This window comes from Chlorocebus sabaeus, chromosome X (genome assembly GCF_047675955.1).
Source record: "Chlorocebus sabaeus isolate Y175 chromosome X, mChlSab1.0.hap1, whole genome shotgun sequence".
In the NCBI taxonomy this organism is placed as follows: domain Eukaryota; kingdom Metazoa; phylum Chordata; class Mammalia; order Primates; family Cercopithecidae; genus Chlorocebus; species Chlorocebus sabaeus.
The window spans coordinates 35226560-35247614 of NC_132933.1; the positions used below are offsets into that span (position 1 = coordinate 35226560).

The following is a 21055-nucleotide window of genomic DNA, read 5'->3' on the forward strand; positions in this document are numbered from 1 at the left end:
TTCTAGAATCTATTAATTGCTCGATATAATCTTTAGCCAACTGGTAAAATTTCAGAATGCCTTTTGACCTTACTTTTTGGATTTTGGATTTATTTTAGAAAGCATATACAGTTAAATGTTGCACATAGGCTAATTTTCTTATTGAAGTCTCTGCTTTAACTTATCTTTTAAAATGTTATTCTGTATTTGATATGTGCAATGTGTACATGTAATTATGAAGCATAAAAAAATACATCTTGTCACTCACCACATTAACTGAGAATTAGCATTAATACCAGTGCAGCTACTATGTGCTTTATTCCATCTGCCTGCTGCTCCCTTAGAGGTAACCACTATCCCACATTTCACTTATTGTTCCCTTAATTTTTTGTTTTCAAAAATAGTTTCATCATACATGCACGTATCCCTAAACAATATATTGTTACATTTTTCTATTTTTTTCTTTTTTCCCTTTTTTTTTTGAGATGGAGTTTCACTCTTATTGCCAGGCTGGAGTACAATGGTGTGATCTTGGCTCACTGCAACCTCCACCTCCCGGGTTCAAGCGATTCTCATGCCTCAGCCTCCCAAACAGCTGGGATTGCAGGTGCCTGCCACCATGCCCGGCTAACTTTTGTATTTTTTAGTAGAGATGGGGTTTCGCCATGCTGACCAGACTGGTCTTGAACTCCTGACTTCAGGTGATCTGCCTGCCTCTCTGCCTCCGAAAGTGCTGGGATTATAGGTGCGAGTCACATTTTACTATTTTTGAGCTTTGAGCACTGACGCATTTTCAAAAAAAAAAAAAAAAAAAGTGTTGGACACTAAAATAAACACCATTGCACCAAAAAAAACCTTAGTATTCCCGTGACAGTAAAGGTTACTCTTGTCATCACATGGTGTATTTAAATCTCACAACTGTGCCTATATCTACTAGTCTCCTCCCTCTTCCCCACCTAGGGTTGCCAGATTTAGCAATTAAAAATATAGGATGCCCAGTTCAATTCCAATTTCAGATAAACAATGAACACATTTTTAGTATGTTTATCTGAAATTGGAATTGAACTGAGTGTCTTGTACTTTATCCAGCAACTCTACCCCACCCCCAAGTGAATTAGGTGGATAATTAATCCTACATTCTGTTAGTGTGTGATAAAGGGACAAAGCAGGAAGAATTGCATGGCCAATGCCATTGTATAAATATTCATCTGATTTTTTAATAGTGTTCACTGAATGGGGAAAAAATTTGCACATGTGTCTATTCAGTCAGAGCTCTTCCAGACAGTGCATGCACTGAATAGGCTTAAATGCAAATACTGTATGTATGGTATTATGTACATTTATCAAAAATTGCATTGGGAGTTATACCTGATGTAAATGACGAGTTGATGGGTGCTGACGAGTTGATGGGTGCAGCACACCAACATGGCACAAGTATACATATGTAACAAACCTGCACGTTATGCACATGTACCCTAGAACTTAAAGTATAATAATAAAAATAAATAAATTAAAAAAAAATGCTCAGCAAAAAGCAGGAAGGTGTATAAACAGCTTCATTATTTTTGGCTTAGATTGCCCCACAAAACCAAGATGGCTACTGTAACACATTGACAAAATCTCTAGATACGTGAATTGACTTATAATCACTGAAACTGTTCTCAGTCAACATGTTCAAAATGAGGTCAACCTGTATATGTCAAATAACCATCAACAGCCAACTTTCTAGATAAATATCAATTAAAATTATTTTGTCATTAAAAAGGGATTGTTATTACATAAAGTCACTTTAGAACGGTCTCCTCACTTTACAAAAAGGGTAGTAGAAATATTTCAGTTATATTATTTCTATATCAATCTAAAATCTGATGAGTCTTCTGTAACACGAAGTAGAATTTGCTTCTCAATTCTGTCAATGCATAATCTCACAATTTTCCCACAACTGAAGCACTAATAGCTCCTAGATTTGAATGGCAATCAATACAAGTATGTATTAAGAACCCATATAGATTAGATTCCCCAAACAGAAGCTACTTGTACTGTCTTGCCTGGCTTACTGCAAAACTCATATTTTGAAATCAGCTACTGACATGGCCGACTATAGTAGGAATCTAACTTGGTTTTTCATAGCTTCTGCAAGTGGTTTTTCTCTGGGCAATTACTGGTTTTTCTCCAGGCAATTATAGGAACACCTTTTCCAATTTTAAACTCAGATCTTCAGCCCTCATGTAGTATGGCCTTAAGGTAATCAGGACTTAAAATAATGGTGTAAGTGCTTAGGCATAGTTTTTTGTTTTTTTTTTTTTTTGAGACAAGGTCTCTATTGCCCAGACTGTAGTGCAGTGTGGCATGATCTTAGGTCATTGCAACCTTCGCCTCTCAGGCTCAAGTGATCCTCCCACCTCAGCCTCCAGAGTAGCTGGGACTACAGGTGTGCACCACCACATATGGCTAATTTTTATTATTATTTCTTTTTTTGAAGAGACGGGGTTTCGCCACATTGCCCAGGCTGTTCTTGAACTCTTGGGCTCAAGAAATCTGTCTACCTTGGCCTCCCTGCCTGACTCGGATTACATGCATGAGCCATTGTGCCCAGCCAAGTTGGCTTTTTAAAAATAACTTTAAATTTCTGTGGTTTCAAAGAGCCAGAGACCATAAACCATCCTACAGTTAGTTTCTCACTCATTAGCTATAGACAGATTCTTCTGCTTCTTGGGCTTGGTGTTTTTCTATTCCCTACCTGAAGATTATCTAAAAACAAACACACAAACCATTCTGCGAATAGGAAGGAATCCAGTGTGTAGACTAAACCTACATTTGCCACCTGCTTCATATTCAACTAAACAACTAGGAACTCAAAGAACCACCTCCTAAAGTACAAAAAGGAAATATGAGAGCAATCTCACACTTACCATTATTTTCAGACTTTTCATTATACTCAATGAAAAGAATATATCAGAACAATTGAACATACAGAAAAAAATTGACTAACAAGGTCTCTTTTTCTTTTCCTGTCAGTAAGAAGACTCACTTTTTTTTCAGGCCCTGAGGGAAAAAAGGTGGTTGGCTCTGCAGAAGCCTTTTGTCAGGTTGCAAAATTCCTAACAGACTCCTAAAGAGGTAAAAAGGAGCAATGACATGGAAGGAGGGAGTATAAAGTGAGTCAGCTAGAATAAAGCTGGTTGCTTGGGAAACACTTTTCTTACATGAAAGTGACTACAAAAGGTTCACCAGGAAATTACCCTACAGCTTGATTTTGTTTTTATCCCCCTCTATCCTTTGTTATAAGGGAAACACAAAAGTAAGATGAGCTTAAGCAGTGCACCAAGGAACTGAATCAAGCAGAGCAAAGAATAGCTTGCCTGTACAAAGAAGGTGCTAGGATTCTAAGGTCCTTGAGGTGAACAGGGTATGAGCATAGATAAGGACTTAGCCAGTCATTAAAGTAAGCAACTAATTAAAGAGTTTTGATTTCTAAAGCCCAGCAAGTTGAAACAGTAAGATTTGATAGCAAACTAAGATCAACACTGAAGTGCTAAGTCTGAACAGGGAATCGGGTATCTGGTGCTCAGAAAACATTTAACAAGAACTCTTTCTTGGGCCCACTGAGGCCAGGCAGAAAAATGACGACAACAAAAAATGAAGCAAAAAACAAAAATAAAAACAAACAAAACTAACCCTAGGTTGAACCAAAAATTAAAAACACTTCAAGTTTAGAGAACAAGAGACTGTTGTGCTTTGTTCTTAAATCTTGCTCTAAGTGCACAGCTTTTAAATTTTGGTATGTAATACTGTATGCTGGAGTTGAAATGTATATAAGCACCTTCAACCTAAAGACAATACTACTCAAACTGAAGAAATGGCATCTAAGAGAAAAATCATCTGCTGGCTTTTCAAACCCAAATTATTTGTAACAGTACCACTCTCATTCTCACAGTCCTATTTTAAGTTGACTACCAATATTTTAAGTTGACTATTACCAAAAGTGATAATCCCAACTAAACCTGAAAAGTCTAAAAACAGCAGTAAAAAAAATAAGTGCTAGGCAATCATAAATTAGTCTGATTTTCCTAGTACATCCCAAAATGTCATGTAACTAGGCAGTAGAAAATAGAAATCACTCGAATTTCCTTGGATACAAAGCAATACTGGTTTATTGACAACATTCACAAAAAGCTGAGAATATAGTTATGACAATTATCTAACAGAAAATTAACTGAATCTTCAAGATGTGAATTGTTACTTTTATTACCTTTTGAAAGGACATTTAAATTTTAAATACTATGAAAGCGTAGAATATATCTAAAATTAACTAATAATTATTTTATCAATGATATTAATAGAAATAGATAGAAAATTTGGCACAATGGCCCTATGTTTTTTGAAAGGTTTTGCGACAATATTTGTAAATGATCTTTAATGAAATCAAAGGAAACTTTGTTGTGAAATATACATCTGTTCACATACAAAGTAATTACAAAACTTCAAGTGGACCTTTTCACAACTGTATCTTATCTAAAATGACAACCTGATTTTTCAAAAATGATATATGTAGGGCAGATTTATGCCATATTCCTGAAGGAACAGCTTGATAATGTATTTACTGACATAAAGAGAAAACCATTTTCCTGGGCCTACTCAAGAATTCCAAACTAAAAACATTCTATTCTGCACATTCACAACCATTCAATAAATACCTACATTAAAACAATAACACCAAGGTAAGGCAATTATATCACAATGTCCCAATTTGTTAAAGTAGGTTAGAATAAATCTATTAATGACTTAATTTCCAGTAAAATCGAGACAGAAACAGATAACTAAATTTATGCCTGCCTAGAAAAATCAATATCTAATTCAATCATGCTAGATCACTGTTACTTTTGAAAAAGTAAACGAGATGTTGGGCTACAGGCTGTATTATAGAAGCTTTATCAAGTTAAAGTGCTAAGATTTTTTTTTGTTTTGTTTTGAGACAGAGTCTCACTCTGTCGCACAGGCTGGAGTGCAGTGGTGTGATCTTGGCTCACTGCAACCTCTGCCTCCCGGGTTCAAGGGATTCTCCTGCATCAGTCTACCGAGTAGCTGGAGGAGCTCCTCTGTGCCACCATCCCCGGCTTTTTGTATTTTTAGTAGAGACAGAATTTCACCATGTTGGCCAGGCTGATCTGAAATTCCTAACCTCAAGTGATCCACCTGCCTCGGTCTCCCAAAGTGCTGGGATTACAGGCATGATCCACCATGACTGGCCATATTAATATGATTTTGTAAGTTACCTAAAACATTAAATGGAGTACTAATCTGTGTGGTGTGGTGGTTTTTCCTTTTTTGTTTGTTTGTTTTAGATGGAGTCTTGCTCTGTAGCCAGGCTGGAGTGCAGTGGCGCGATCGAGGCTTACTGCAATCTCCACCTCCCGGGTTCAAGCGATTCCCCTGCCTCAGCTTCCCAAATAGCTAGGACTACAGGCATGCACCATTATGCCCAGCTAATTTTTAAAAACTTTTTGTAGAGATGAGGTCTTGCTACATTGCCCAGGCTGGTCTCAAACTACTGGCTTCAAGTGATCCCTCCACCTCAGCCTTTCATGGCACTGGGATTACAGCCATGAGCTTCTGTACCTGGCCAATCCTTATTTTGAGCAAAACAGGTAAACATATTTATAATTTAAAACTATTTTAGTTATACGAATTCTGAGGTTTTTAAGAGTTAAGAAAGTACGTCAAATAAATATAAAAAAAGAAAGACATATGGCTTTTAAAAAATAAAGGCCCATACAACTATTCAGTCTTTACTGTTCTCTTCCTGTTTATTCAAGGGCTACAAAAGCAAGATAACACTTCCTATTAGTTCTCTAAACAGCTTTCTCAAATTAAAATGAATTAATCTAAAGTCCATTCTTTCTATAACCTATAGACATCATTGTTGTTAAAAGCTTGCTTATTTGGTAGCTGCTGATGATTAAGATACCTTTAAGTCATTTTAGCTAGTTTCTGACTACAGGTGTTCACCCCCATGCCCAGCTAAATTTTGTATTTTTAGGTTTCACCATGTTGGCTACAATGGTCTTGATCTCCTGACCTCATGATCTGCCCGCCTCGGCCTCCCAAAGTGCTGGGATTACAGGCATGAGCCACCGTGCCCGGCCGTGTGTGTTTTAAGAGTCAGGGTCTCACTCTGTTGCCCAGGCTGGAATGCAGTGGCACGATTATGGCTCACTATAGCCTTGAATTCTTGGGCTCAAGTAACCCCCCTCTACGCCCACCTAGCTGGGACTACAGGCAAATACCACCATGCCTGGTTAAGTTTAAAAAAAAAGAAAATGTTAGAGACAAGGTCTCACTATGTTGGCCAGCGTGGTCTCAAGTACCTGGCCTTAAGGAGTCTTCCTGCCTCAGCCTCCTGGGTAGCTGGGATTACATGCATGAGCCACCACACCTGGTGGGGTACTTATTTTAAAAAGTAAATGCCAGTAACTTCTAAATAAAAATTAGCATTCTAAAGCACCTATCACGAGCCCCCCTTTTTAAAAATTTAAATTGATAAATTCTATTAGTGAACTGATTACACAGACTTCAAGATTTCTTGTTTTTCTTCTGAGTTCACTGCTCATCACCAAAAATGAGCAGAGGAACAAAACTCAAACCAAACTATTTATGTTTTAAAATTAAAGAAAACCTACTGTTATTATCTTTGATAAAAGTTTTGATGGGAAAGAAAGTTGTAAACTAATGACAGAACTGAGAGGATCGTGTAACTGGTAGCTTTTAATTATTCATGTTTTCCTGCAATACCATGAATAACAGAAATTCAAATATATTTCAGTAAAATTTGCTATTAAGTACTTTATTTTCTAAATTTAATTTCTATGCTTTATGTACTTGAATTTCTACTTCTATATTCTTTTTCTAATGAAATGTATATCAGGCCAGGTGCAGTGGCTCATGCCTGTAATCCCAGCACTTTGGGAGGCTGAGGAGGGAGGATCACGAGGTCAAGAGATCAAGATCATCCTGGCCAACATGGTGAAACATCGTCTCTACTAAAAATACAAAAATTAGCTGGGCATGGTGGCACACCAGCTACTCGGGAGACTGAGGCAGGAGAATCACTTGAACCCGGGAGGCGGAGTTTGCAGTGAGCCAAGATCGTGCCACTGCACTCCAGCCTGGCAACAGAGCGAGACTCTGTCTCAAAGAAATATATATCAATTACTTGATATATATATTCTACAAAAATCTTCAATTATCTAGAATGCTTACCTACAGAACACACTATGTAGGTCAAGTTCAAGCCCTTTACTATTTATTATTAAAAATTATTCAATCTTATTTATATCTTAAATAGTAATTACTAATCATTTAATTTTTTTGTAATTACCCAGCTATTAGGAATACATTTTTCCCATTAGTTTGAAAGCCAATAGAGGTTTGATTAGGTAGAAAATGTTAATAACTACACTCTTTGTGACTACTACAAAACACATTTGAAGGGAAAGGGAAAAAGAAACATTTGTGTTTCTAGTTAGAGGCTTGTGGCCAAAAAATGAATCAGCTACACTAAAATAAAAACAAAACACAATACACTACTGTGGTCTAACTAAGCAACTGACAACAATCTATAAAACAATTATAGTAAAAAAAAAAAAAATCTGGGATTAAGACTTTTTGACATGGCACAGAAACCCAAATCAGCAATGGCTCACATCCTGAGGGGGTTTCCCTTAGGAACAAAGAACGTAACCCTTTGAAATGCAGTGAACAGTGCCTAGGATTCCAGCTCTTTCAGAAGCAAGGTCATTTTCTGACCTGGCTACCATACCGTAATCAATTATGTCAAAGCTTAAAATGAAGGGCATAAAAATACTGCTTTTTATTGTTTGAAACAGTAACTTTTTAAAAGAACTTTGAAAACAAATGCCCACTGTTAGTTAGCGTTATGGCGTTATTGTTCTTTGCATGTAACATGTAGCACTATAATATTTCTTTCTCACTGTGAACACATTCATTCCTGAAAAAAAGTTGGTAACAAGGAACTGATAGGAATGCAGGATAACTGGCAACACCTCCCAAGGTTTCACTTGTTAACATTTAATATTTACTGGGTATAGGATGTCCCCAAGTTATGAAGATCCTATACATCCAAAGCACTCTCCTTGCCTCAGCTCCCTTACCTACCTCCTCTTATAGGAACTGGTACCTGTGTGTGGTTAGGGGTGACTGCAGATTGGAGAGAATCAGGAAGTTCAAAAGCAGAAGAAGTTGTGAAGAGCAGTAGATACCACAGAGCATGCTTACTCACCACCCTGTTCCCCAACTAAACCTTGTGTGCGCTAGTACACATAACTGTGGACTATGCTGGGAAATAAGGCAAAGGTTAAAAGTCAACAGCTAAGGGCTATGATCTGGGACATAATAGGCACAGTAACATGCACTTAAAGGAAAAAGAACTGATCTCAATCATTAACCTTAACCCTTAAGCCAAGCTAATAAAGATAAAATACCGATTGCAAAATACAGACAAACCTACTTGCTTTCACTCACAAAGCTACTAGTTTTATCAAGCTACCTGTTCATTTTGCTCACCTATCTTTCACTAATCCAAAGACTAAGCCCCACCTGTAACACTAAACAATCTTTATCAACTTGTCCACCATATCCTATGTAACCAATTTTTTCCTTACTCCTTCCAAAACTTTCCCACCCTTTATATTTCTTCCATCACTGCCCTTTTCAGTTTTAAGGGACAAGAAGTAGTTATACTAGGAAATTTCTGTACTAATGACGTTGAGTAAGCTAGGAAAGAAAAAGCTGGCAGTGAAAGGGGTGGAGTTGGGGCTGAGTGAAATGTTCAATCCACCTGCCATTTTAGTTTGGCATGGATAGGTAATATATTTTAAAAGACAGATTTAAAAAAAAAATTCAATTGTTAACAGTACTGCTAATAACCAGAAAGATGATTCCCTCAGTCTTCCAATTTCGATGATACTTTCAGGCACAGAATTAAGAGGACTGTGGATATTAAATTCATCCACAGCTATTCTTACCAGTTCAAGAACAATGTCAGAAAGAATACTCTCACCTCTTCTCTTGAGCTTGCTTAGTAATCAGGATGCTTGCTTCTGAGACAGTGAGTTTGCATATAGCACTACATACTATTTATATGTTCTCTAGAAAGTTTGATTTGTGGTTCATAAGAATGCCCACGATTCAATGAGTTTTGTACTGGAATAGTCTATCACAATTAGTAGCGGCCAAGTAGGTTTTATACAGATATAGATAGCTTGTTACAGGTATGGCTTGTTCTGCATAGGATAACTATTAGAAAATACCATTCAATGTATACCTATGTAGCAAAACTGCACGTTCTGCACATGTACCCCAGAACTTAAAGTATAATAATAATAATAATAATAATAATAAAACCATTCAAGTTTTCCCTTAGAAGTTTCAAAAAATCTTATATTTCATCCTCAGAGTTTTTTAAAAACTGACTCCTCCTTTGAAAAAGTTTAAAGATCAGGACTCTGGAGAAAGTGAAACCGCTCTAAAGTCTATTTGTACAATTAAAGATTTCCTTGAAGCATTATCATAATTTATAGTTTTATTGTTTTTGCTTTTATTTGAAAGAGACAGAGTCTGGCTCTGTTGCCCAGGCCAGAGTACAGTAGCGTGATCGTAGCTCATTGCAACCTTGACCTCGCGGGCTCAAGCAATCCTCCTGCCTCAATCTCCCAAACAGCTAGGACTACAGCCATGCACCATCATGCCCTACTACAACTTTTAAAAACTTTGTAGAGATGAGGTCTTGCTACATTGCCCAGGCTGGTCTCTAACTACTGGCTTCAAGTGATCCCTCCACCTCAGCCTTTCATGGCACTGGGATTACAGCCATGAGCTTCTGTACCTGGCCAATCCTTATTTTGAGCAAAACAGGTAAACATATTTATAATTTAAAACTATTTTAGTTACATGAATTCTGAGGCTTTTAAGAGTTAAAAAAGTATGTCAAATAAATATTTAAAAAATGAAAGACATATGGCTTTTAAAAAATAAAGACCCATACAACTATTCAGTCTTTACTGTTCTCTTCCTGTTTATTCAAGGGCTACAAAAGCAAGATAACACTTCCTATTAGTTTTCTAAACAGCTTTCTCAAATTAAAATGAATTAATCTAAAGGCTAAACATTCTTTCTACCACCTACAGAAATCATTTTTGTTAAAAGCTGGGTTATTTGGTAGCTGCTAATGATCAAGATGCTTTTAAGTCATTTTAGCTAGTTTGTGATGATACTGAGTCTAAAATCACATTTGCAAATATATTTCGTAAATGGTCACCCTCGATCTGGAAATCAATTCTACCTGTTATTATAAAGGGATGGCTACTGGATGCAGTGATGCAATGCATTCAATCTTCAGGGCAATGACTAACACTGGATTGAGAAAATTAGTATGAGGAAATTGCTGCCTAAACATGTTTTTGTTAAACTGTATATGTTGAAAATGTTTAAAAAGGTTTGGAGACAAAAAGGTTTTGTGGACTTAAAAAATAACTGACTCTGATGGAATGCCAAATTGTGAACTGCCAGACAGTTGCCGCTGGTAATAGAACTCTAAGACCTGAAGCGCTCTGGCAGAACCTGATTATATGGTAATCCTAGTATCTGAGAGAAGGCAAAAGAGCTAGAAGAATAACTGATAGAGTGGTTGCTATAGTAACCAAGATAAATTTGTATACTGACTGAGGAAAAACACTGGGGTTGCTATCAGGTATGAGGCCCACATTATGTCGTAGGTGCTTTTTCCTCGGTTTTGAATCATGAGATGACAGACTAACACAAAGACTGCTGAGTTTGAAATAAGGGAATAGAAAGAGTTTCACTCTGAATAGTAGCTGGTTAGCTGAATAATATCCAACAGTGAGATGGGAACAGACCTTGTGAAAGTTTGTAGATATTAGCCTAACTATGGATAGAAATGAGAAACATACGTTATTTATCAATTCAAGCTAAATATCAGTAGGACATCATAAAGTACCTACAATTTTTGTTACTTTAACTTCGATTTGAGGTATTTCTTATAGGTTATTAATCTCTTAGAGAAGGGGTTATTTAATTCATGCTGTGAACATGTTTATCAAAATGATGGAATTTGTCGTATCTCAGTTATCCATGCCCCAGGAAGCAGCACTGTAACTTGGTCTCTATACCTACTGCTGGGGCTACCTTTACCTCCTGCACCTCCATCACCACAACCTGCATGATCTCTTTATACTCCCTTCCTTCACCTCTAATACTACCCCAGGAAGTAACTACCAAAATTGCAGAGTATGAGGAAGAAACAAACAGCCTCTTAACGGTGCTTCCCTGGCAAATTCACCTGATTTTGTCAAAGTCTTAATGAACTGAAGAGTACAAACACATGTGTTTGGTAATGTAAAGGTTATACAGTAAGTCTAAAATACGAGTAATTAGAAATTATTTTCTGTTTAAGACCACCACTGTACTTCACATCCTAAAACTATTTAGGTTTTTAATATTTTTTAAAATCAAAGGCCAGGCATAGTGGTGCATACCTGTAATCTCAGCACTTTGGGAGGTCGAGGCTGGGTCAATCAGTTGAGCCCAGGAGTTCGAGACTAGCCTGGGCAACATGGTGAAACCTCATCTCTACAAAAAAAAAAAATAAAAAAATATATATATATAGAAAAATTAGCCAGGCGTGGTGGTGCACATCTGTGGTCCCAGTTACTTGGGAGGTTGAGGTGGGAGGATCACCTGAGCCTGGGGAGGTTGAGGCTGCAGTAAGCTGAGATTGCACCATTGCACTCTAGCCTGGGTGACAGAGTGAGACCCTGTCTCAAAAAGCAAAAAAAGAAAACAAATTTTATCTGTCCTATCTTATGAAGTAGATTATCACAAGAAGAGAATAAAGTTTTCAATTTACAGGAGTTCATACAGATTCAACTTGAGCCCCCAAATTGTCATGCCACTATGGACTATCCTACCCCCATGAGTTATCAATTGACAGTTAGAAGTCACTAAATATAACTTGTTTATTTATTTATTTATTTATTTATTTATTTATTTATTTTTTTGAGACGGAGTCTTGCTCTGTTGCCCAGGCTGGAGTGCAGCGGCACAACCACAGCTCACTGCAACCTCCGCCTCCCGGGTTCAAGCGATTCTCCTGAATCAGCCTCCCAAGTAGCTGGGTGTGTGCTACCATGCTCAGCTAATTTTTGTATTTTTAGTAGAGATGGGGTCTGACCACGTTGGCCAGGCTGGTCTCGAACTCCTAACCTAAGGTGATCCATCTACCTCAGCCTCCCAAAGTGCTGAGATTACAGGCGTGAAAAATGGTGCCTGGCCGTATGTCACTAAATTTAGAACTTGAATTTACTAATTAATATGTAGAGGGTTTTTTTTTTTTTTCTCACTTCAATATGATGTTACATGAGTGTGATAAAACAGCATTGGTAAATATATTTCTATCACTTCACAAAACCTTCAGTAATCAAATTTGTGATCAAATGTCAACTCATCAACAAACAGCCATTTTTAAGGAAATTTTTCTAAAGTAATAAATATTGCACAGATATTTTTAAAATTAAAATTTGTATCAATTTTCAATTCAGTGTTTCTGACACCTAAGTAAAGTGAGAAGCTGAGTTTTCAACAAAGGCAGCTACACACCTTTTTGTTTTTCAGACCTAACAATTATTCAGGACAGTTTGGTCTCAGTTCCCATGACTTAACATTTTATCATTATTTCAACCTGAATGTGATAGACTGCAGTTAATACTAACTAAACGCCTAAGAATAAAATAATACAAATAATCACTGTTCTTAGACCAGTTATTTTGCCATTGTTTTTCACCCTGGCTTGGAGAAAACTAGTGGGCAAAACTTAGGATTCTACAACAGTTCAAGGCCTCTGATAGGCAAGGTATGAAGAAACAGTCAAGTAAATCATCTTAAGAGCCCAGCTAATAGGGTAAGTGCCAGAAACCTATGGCAGGAATACCCAGCAATACTTGCCCTCCGTCCACAGACATGGTAGCATGGTATAAGTGAGGCATCAAGAGACCTGGGCGCTAGTTCCAAGTCTGCCCTTATTAGCAATGTGTCACTTCCCCTCTCAGATCTAAATTTCACTTTCAGTTAAAAGGGAAGGCTGGGCTAAAATGATCTCCAGTCCCTTCCTACTCTAAAAATGTTATGATTCTATCCTTCTTCCAAGGCCTCAAAAATATTTTGGCTGCCACTAAAAAAAAAAAGAGTGCTGAAAATGTTACATTTATTTTTACAACATGTTCTCAGTGCCAGCCTCTAGTATGTGTAAGTATAAACCACATGAGCTAGCAGGGGCATTCATCTCATATATAATTTACCCAGTGAATACTTAATTTCAAATTTATGGGTCTCGAACTATGTACCAAACACCATTAAGTTAAACTAAAAGGTTAAAAAAAAATCATGGAAAGATTTACCAACAATAAAAGCTTATCAATACAAGCACACTATTAAACCTCAATATAAAGACATTTAGAGTTGGAAGGGTTCTCAAGAGTGTAATCCCCTCAATTTAAAGACCAGGAAATAAATGACTCACAGTCCAGCGCTCTTTTCTAGTATACCACACAGTTCCTCCTCTCTTTCCTGCTCTATCAAAAGACAGCCCGGTAGCAGAAAGAACGCCAGACAGTCAAACTGATCAGGTTCTAGACCTAGCTCCACCATTAATTTGCTGTGGCACCTTTTACAAGTTCCTTTCTCTCTCTAGGTTTCAGTTTTCACAACATTTTACACGAAGGAGTTTAACTAGATAGATGTCCCTTCTAGCTGCAACAGAGTATGATCTTGCAAAATTCCTATCTGACAAAACGAAAACACACTTTGCTGAAAGAAAGTGGAATTTCTTGCCAAGAGAACAAAAAAGTTTGGGCTGCTGGTTTTAAAGATGTATCAGTTAAATTCAGCAACTTGGTCCTAAAGCATTTTACTCCAGAATCTACCAGGGGAGGATCTCTCTTCACCTCTCTGTCCCTGCTCTCACTGCCCTCCACAGAAAAAAAAAGAAAAATACTGGACTAGGAGTCTGAAGAGCTGGTTTCAAATCCCAGTTCTGCCACTTAAAAGCTCTCTCCTAGGACAATTCACTTAACCGTCTCTGAGTCTAAGGTTCCTAGGCCAGGCGCAGCTCACGTCTGTAATCCCAGTACTGTGGGAGGCTGAGGCGGGCAGATCACGAAGTCAGGAGTTCAAGACCAGCCTGAACAACATGGTGAAACCCTGTCTCTACTAAAAATTAGCTGGGCGTGGTGGCACACACCTGTAATCCCAGCTACTCAGGCTACTGAGGCAGGAGAATCTCTTGAACCCGGGAAGTGAAGGTTGCAGTGAGCAGAGATCACGCCACTGCACTCCAGCCTGGGTGACAGAGCGAGACTCCATCTCAAAAAAAAAAAAAAAAAAAAAAAAGTTCCTCATACGTAAAAATGAAGGTAAAAATGAGAAAACCTGGGCCTGGTGAGATGGCTCATGCCTGATAGTAATCCCAGCACCGTGGAAGGCTAAGGTGGGAGGACTGCTTGAAGCCAGGAGTTTGAGACCAGCCTGGGCAACATAGCAAGACCCCATCTCTAAAAAAGCCTTTAGCTGAGCAGGATGATATGCACCTGTGGGAAGATAACTTGAGCTTAGGAGTTTGAGGCAGCAGTGAGCCATGATCTCGCCACCTCTCCATCCTGGGCAACAGAGTGAGACCCTGTCTTGAAAAAGAAAAAAAAAAAAAGAAAAAGAAAAAGGAAAATAATAAAGAAACCCTGACCTAAAATATCCATAAAAAAGCATTATAAATGTGGTATATATTGCAAAGCTGGGCAAGTGAAGATGATCTGCCACTGTGGAAAAGTAGGCTATATTGGAATTAAAAGTCTCTAAAAAAACTGGGCTGATTCTTATTAAATTTGCTTTCAAAGAGTAGATTAATAAAGCCGAAGACATCATTGGAAGGAAAATGCAAGACATAAATTAATTTTAGGAAACAGCCTGTGTATTAGGAATGTGCTAATTAACAAAACACGAGATAAGTCTCCACTGCCTATTCAGTTTACTACAATTTGTTGACATAGTCTGTGTACTCCCAAACACACAACAGCAAGGAACATTTCTGAAGTGCTCAAATTCAGTCTATTAACCTTAGAAATTGTATAGTTTGCCACTACAGATCATATCAAGGAACAGAACATATTTCTGATGACCAGTATCTAGTTACACAATCTGTCTCCACAAATCAAGATTTCTCACTACATTTCCAGGTTATAAGTTGCCCACCCAGATCTCCTCATAGTGTCTTATGCAAATGATACCACCTTTCACAAAGGACAGAGGAAAATGTAAATGATGCTAACCTTTTTCTGCCCTCTCAGTGCTGCCAGTTCTTTTCAGATGCAATTCTCCAGATTAGTCTATTCTCTTTCCAATCCTCTAATACAGAAAGGAGCCCTGAAATCCACAAACTGACCCTGTAGTTTTATCCATAGAGCTCAACACACTTAGTAATTGGGCAGGTTAAAGTTAAAATTAGAAAGCTGAGTTCCGAGAAACTTTTTTAGTCTTCACCTAATATCAGAGGATCAAAGTGCTTGAGAAGCTATATTATCTCATGAGGGAAGAAGTGACTCTATCAATTCTGTCAAAATGACTCATCCGGTTTAGATAAGTAAAATAGCTCCAAGTTCTATATATCTCCCAAAGTAAGCTCTGTGTAAAGTTAACAAATATGCCAATGCCAAGAAAGGAAGGAGACGAGCACGAACACTTTGAATGCTTTCTCTGTGCCCAGGTACTAGACTAGATAGTTTACACAGGTCCTGACATAACTTGCGTCCTTTGAAATTAAACTTACTCAATGGAAAGAAACAATATCCACAGAGTAGTTCTAAACTGATCATCTCATAAACTGATGATTTCCCTCCCCCACCCCAATACATACACACAAAAGTACCAAAGGACTTGATCTCTCATTTAATCTGAATTGTCAGTTCATTACTGTGAAGGGAAAACCACACACAAAAAAATTAAATTTCACGGAAATCCAATACATTTCAAAACCGAAATGTATTTCCTATCCTCTACACTTAGCTCTAAACTTGTCTCAGATATTGAACTTGAAGGAGATTCGGTGCCATCTCAAGATTGGCCATTGCCACCCCAAAATCCCACAACAGTGACATGAAGGTTGTTGGAAAGACATATATCTGAAATCTACCAAAGTACATTGCTTTCTGATTTTATTACTGTAACTTTTTGGTGTATATTGTGTATAAACACACATTAGTTTTTAGAATGACTTCTAGCATGCATGGCTAACTATACTTGCATCACAGGGGGTATTTCTCCCACGGAGTAAGTATGAGAATTGAAGGCAGTGAACTTCTGGAACCATATTAGTCCTTTATACTAACATACAAATTTTACCAATCCTCAAGTTCTTACAGCATGAAAATATATTTCACTGCCTCTACTTCCACGTACATTCATAGGGGAGTTTGGCGAAATCGCTTTAAAGCACTACTCCAACTTTGAAAAGTGGAGAAGTGGGTAAGTAAATACAAGTCCTAGTCAAGCGAGCATTCCAACTACTGTACTTCCTATTCAGAATCACCCATATTAATCACCACTAAAACATCGTGCAGAATTAGATAAAGAACACAAAGCTGGGGCTCTCCTTCCAATCACCAGATTACTCAGCACTTGTTTGTCCCTCTGCAGTCAGTTGTGCACATTTCTTCTGTCTAGCCATCCTTTTAGACCGCATTCTTCCTAATAGGGACCGTGTATTCGATTTCCTTTAACTCATGACAAGGTGTTATTTTAATAAAACACTGTTGATCTAGAGTACATTCGCTAGAGGACTTCCTTAAGCAAATACCCAACCTTCCCCCCCGCTCATTTTCGCTGTGTGCAAGAAAAAGAGGACGGCAAATAGGGGAGAGTTACAGCCACCTCTGAAGTGAATAGGTAAGTTAGCGGTAAACGGGAGGATAAAAAACTACAAGTTACATTTCTCCTGTTACTGCTCCTTTAATCTACGGTCCCCGAGGCCAAAACGGATGTTTGAAAGGTAAGCTCAGAACCCCACAGATACAAATCTCCGACTCTCAGGCACGTAAGCTGTTCCCCCTCACAGAAGGCTGGATCAGAAGAGAAACGGGCTCCGAGAGAGACCCTGGGACCGTTCAGTAGGGAAACGGCCGGGAGGCTGCCCGAGGTGGGCGACTCCCCCTTCTCCGTGTCACCCCACCCTAAGAAGCCCCAGGTCTGGGTTCTGAAGTGCTCCAGTGAGACGGAGAGGAACAGCGGTGGCGGACACAGCGGGACCTGGGAGGGGTGTAGGAGGAAGGCACAGGAGATGAGGGGGGCCTGGGATGCCCGGCTTCCTGGCCACAGCTGCAGTTACTTACCCCACGGGGTAGCCGCCCCCTAAGTGCACATCTTCAGGGGCATCATAGAATTCCTCGGTGTCGCTTTCCGACGCCATTTATAGGACACACCCGCGGGTGAGGGGGCCGGCGCCGCCTGGAGGAAGGGTGACTCTTGTCTCCTCCTCGTCGACCTCCACCCGGGCGAGACTGGGGAAGTGGGTCCCGGGCGAGGCTGAGGGAGCAGACGATCTGAAGAGAGGAGACTGTTAAGGAAAGGTGGCCGCCCTCAGTTGCCGGGCTTCGGGAATGACCGGCAAAGCGGCCGCCTGAAGAGGCGGCGGTGGGTCCACGGACTGTTGCTGCCACCGCTCCCAGTGATAGGTGTATAAGGAGCGCAAAAGAGGCGGTGGCTCTTCGCAGTGGGGGAGGAAGGGCGCGCCGGCGACAGCGGCTCCAGTTTCTCCCGCAGCAGCAATTTACAGCTGCTGGAAGAGCTAGTTGCCCGCAAAATACCGACGCGCACCTACCCTCGCGAGATTTCGGGAGGGGCGGTAACACGTGGGCGGGGCGAAGAGGTGGCGGGGGCGGTTCCAGAGAGGCAGCGCTCTGATTACTTCTGCCTGGGAAGCCTATCAAAACGGCGCAAGCGCGTTGAGGGCGTTCGGTGAGGACCGGAAGTAGCCGAGAAGGGAGGGGTTGAGCCTCCCCAAGGGAGGAGTCTAGCACCGTGGTGCCCGGGCTTTGAGAGCGCGCGCCCGACGTAGGTGGGGTCAGTCAGAACGTCTTACTCCGTAATTGCAGTTCCAAAGAGACGCATTTTGAGAGGGATGATTTTGGGTCGGTCTTTTTCTTGTAAAGAAATGCTCTCGGGAAACGTTGGTGTGGACATTTTGGCGTATATTTACGATGTCTTACTATCCAAGCCCGTAATGTCCCACCCTAGGGCGTCGGCAGGTCCACCACCTCTGGCGTTACTAGAATAACTCGCCCTTACTGACTACGAGATCTTTAATTGAGATCCCTAGATACGATCCTGCCGGCCAGAGGGTGGGGTCCTTGAGATATACCCGGGGAGTGTGCCAATTCCATGGAGTAATGATGGATTTATTGCTGGAGCTGAGCCAGAATAAGGCCTCCGGTTACTTTTTCTCCGCACATGTCTGTCGCTGCCGACACGATGTGAGAGAAGTTCTTACTGCCCAAGATGTGCGTCAGCTAAATGGTAAATATTTATTGAGCAGATATCATTGCAAGCCTACGAGCTAATGGCTTAATTCTGATCCTCAACTGCCCAGCGTCCGGTGATAAAAATAGAAAGGTACTTTTTAAAAAACCGAAATGTTCTTAAACCACGGGTCATTGACCATCAAGGTGATAACATTGACTTTCAATATGATCACACAGCATATTTGTTTCTCCAACTGACGTCATGATAGGCATTTTGAGCTGTTCGAGCAGCCTCAATTACTACTCAAGAAAAGGCTGGATTGGAGCCAGGGGTATGGCCTCAGAGAGGCTGGAAAGGGGCTCTAGACTTTGTCAAGCAATCAGGGCAAGGTCTGCTGTGGTCTGGTGGACTTCGGTAAAAACCAAATGTCATATACTGTATATTCTGTAATACCCCAGGGAGTTTAGAGAAAACACTGCATAATCAAATATATTAATATTTTTGCAGCAAGATACATGATTGTTCGTACGGGATAAATAAATACAAGTAAATAACCTCATTCAGTTTGAGTCAGACGCTTCTGCCAAATAAGTTCAGGATAGACTTATTTGACTGTCAAATAAATTACTTATAAAACCCCAGAAACTTGGTTTCCAGAGCTTTTGGGGCTTCAGAATTGGAGACAAGGGATTTGTGGATCGTTGTGAGGGTATGACTTTTGTCAAACCTAAAAATTATTAGGTTTTATGTGTCTTAAACACGTTAATTAACTTTCTAGATATAAAAATGTAACTCAAAGTACTAACTTTTAAAAACGTTTTGCTAAGATAGGTTTTTTTGTTTTCTTTTTGGATTATGGAAAGATGCAAGATATAAGGTAGGGAAAGATATATTTATGGAAAGATGTATCTACCTGAATGTATTCTCTTCCTAGTTATTTAATAGTGAATTTATGGCTTCCAAAAAAAAAGTTAGTTTTCTCTATATGATAGAGGTGTTAGTTCCAGGCGCGGTGGCTCACGCCCGTAACCCCTGCACGTTGGGAGGCCAAGACAGGCGGATTTCTTGAGCTCAAGAGTTTCAGACCAGCCTGGGCAACATGGTGAAACCCCGTCTCTACAAAAACTTCAAAATTTAGCTGGGTGTGCTGGCATGTGCCTATGGTCCCAACTACTGTGGAGGCTGAGGTGGGAGAATCGCTTGAGCCCAGGAGGTTGAGGCTGCAGTGAGCTGAGATAACACCACTGCACTCCAGACTGGGCAGCAGAACCACACCCTGTCTCACAAAAAAAAAAAAAAAAAAAAAAGAAAAGAAAAAAATCCATGTATGGAAACCAGTCACTCAGTCCAGTAAACATACACAGTTTGGTGTCATGCGGTATTCTAGATGCTAAGGACAATTCATAGATTAAAAAGACAACTAGATCCGGCGCGGTGGCTCACACCTGTAATCCCAGCACTTTGGGAGGCCCAGATGCGTGGACATGCGCGGATCACTTGAGGTCAGGAGTTTGAGACCAGCCTGGCCAACCTGGCAAAATCCTGTCTCTACTAAAAATACAAAAGTTAGCCAGACATGGTGGCACTTGCCTGTTGTCCCAGCTACTCAGGAGGCTGAGGTAGGAGAATCGCTTGAACCCGGGAGGCGGAGGTTGCAGTGAGCTGAGATCGCGCCACTGCCTTCCAGTCTGGGCGACAGAGTGAGACCCTGTCTCAGAAACAACAGCAACAGTAACAAAGACAAAACAGAAAAAGATAACTTAAGTTTCTACCTACAAGGAGCTAATAATCTAGCAGTGGAGACAAATACGGAGTCCTAGTTTGGTGTTTTTTTTTTTTTTTTTTTTTCAATATACCGTATCTTGGACATTTTAAGCTGCCTTATACTTAGAAAAAGGTAAAACGAATAGGAATGATAAACTGGTAACATTTTTAGAGCGTTTAAAGTTGTCTGTTTAAATGCTTTTATCAATTGCATGAGAAAGCCAATTGCTAGAATGAATTGCTGGAAACGTTAAAACACATATAAATACTGCCCATCATCACTTTTAAAAATGTAAAAGATGTGTTTATTTCACCTGAAATATCAGTTCTTGAGTTTTAAAGCAGCAGATTTTAAGTATCATCCAAGGCAGTGGTTTTGAAGCTTTTCTCTATATTAGAAATGGAACCTTAATCAAACTTAATTTTATGCAAAAGTCCATGTAGTATACAAAATAAAAACTGCTGTATTTGAAACAGGGTTTCAAAGTTGAGGTCCCTGTCTGTTTGACCTTCCTTGAATCTCCAGAGACTGTCCTAAGGCCCGATTAAAAAAAAAAAAGAACAAATGAAAAACTATTGGTCCAAAGCAGAGGCTGGCAAATTATGGTCCACTGGACAAATCTGTCCCACTCTCTATTTTTGTAAATAGCGTATTGTTGGAACATAGCCAGGACTATTTGTTTGTGTATTGCGTATGGCCGCTATCATGGCAGAG

The 21055-nt window shown here is 39.6% G+C and overlaps 1 protein-coding gene across 1 annotated transcript in view; it reads right to left on the reverse strand.

The window, feature by feature from the left end:
• Positions 1–17933, reverse strand: part of WDR44 (WD repeat domain 44) — a 97364-nt gene extending 79431 nt beyond the window's left edge. The window contains exon 1 of the mRNA XM_008019537.3: positions 17448–17933. Within this exon, the coding sequence (XP_008017728.1) occupies positions 17448–17524 (77 nt within the window). The 5' untranslated portion in view covers positions 17525–17933. The remainder of the gene's footprint in view (positions 1–17447) is intronic.
• Positions 17934–21055: the final 3122 nt, after the last annotated feature.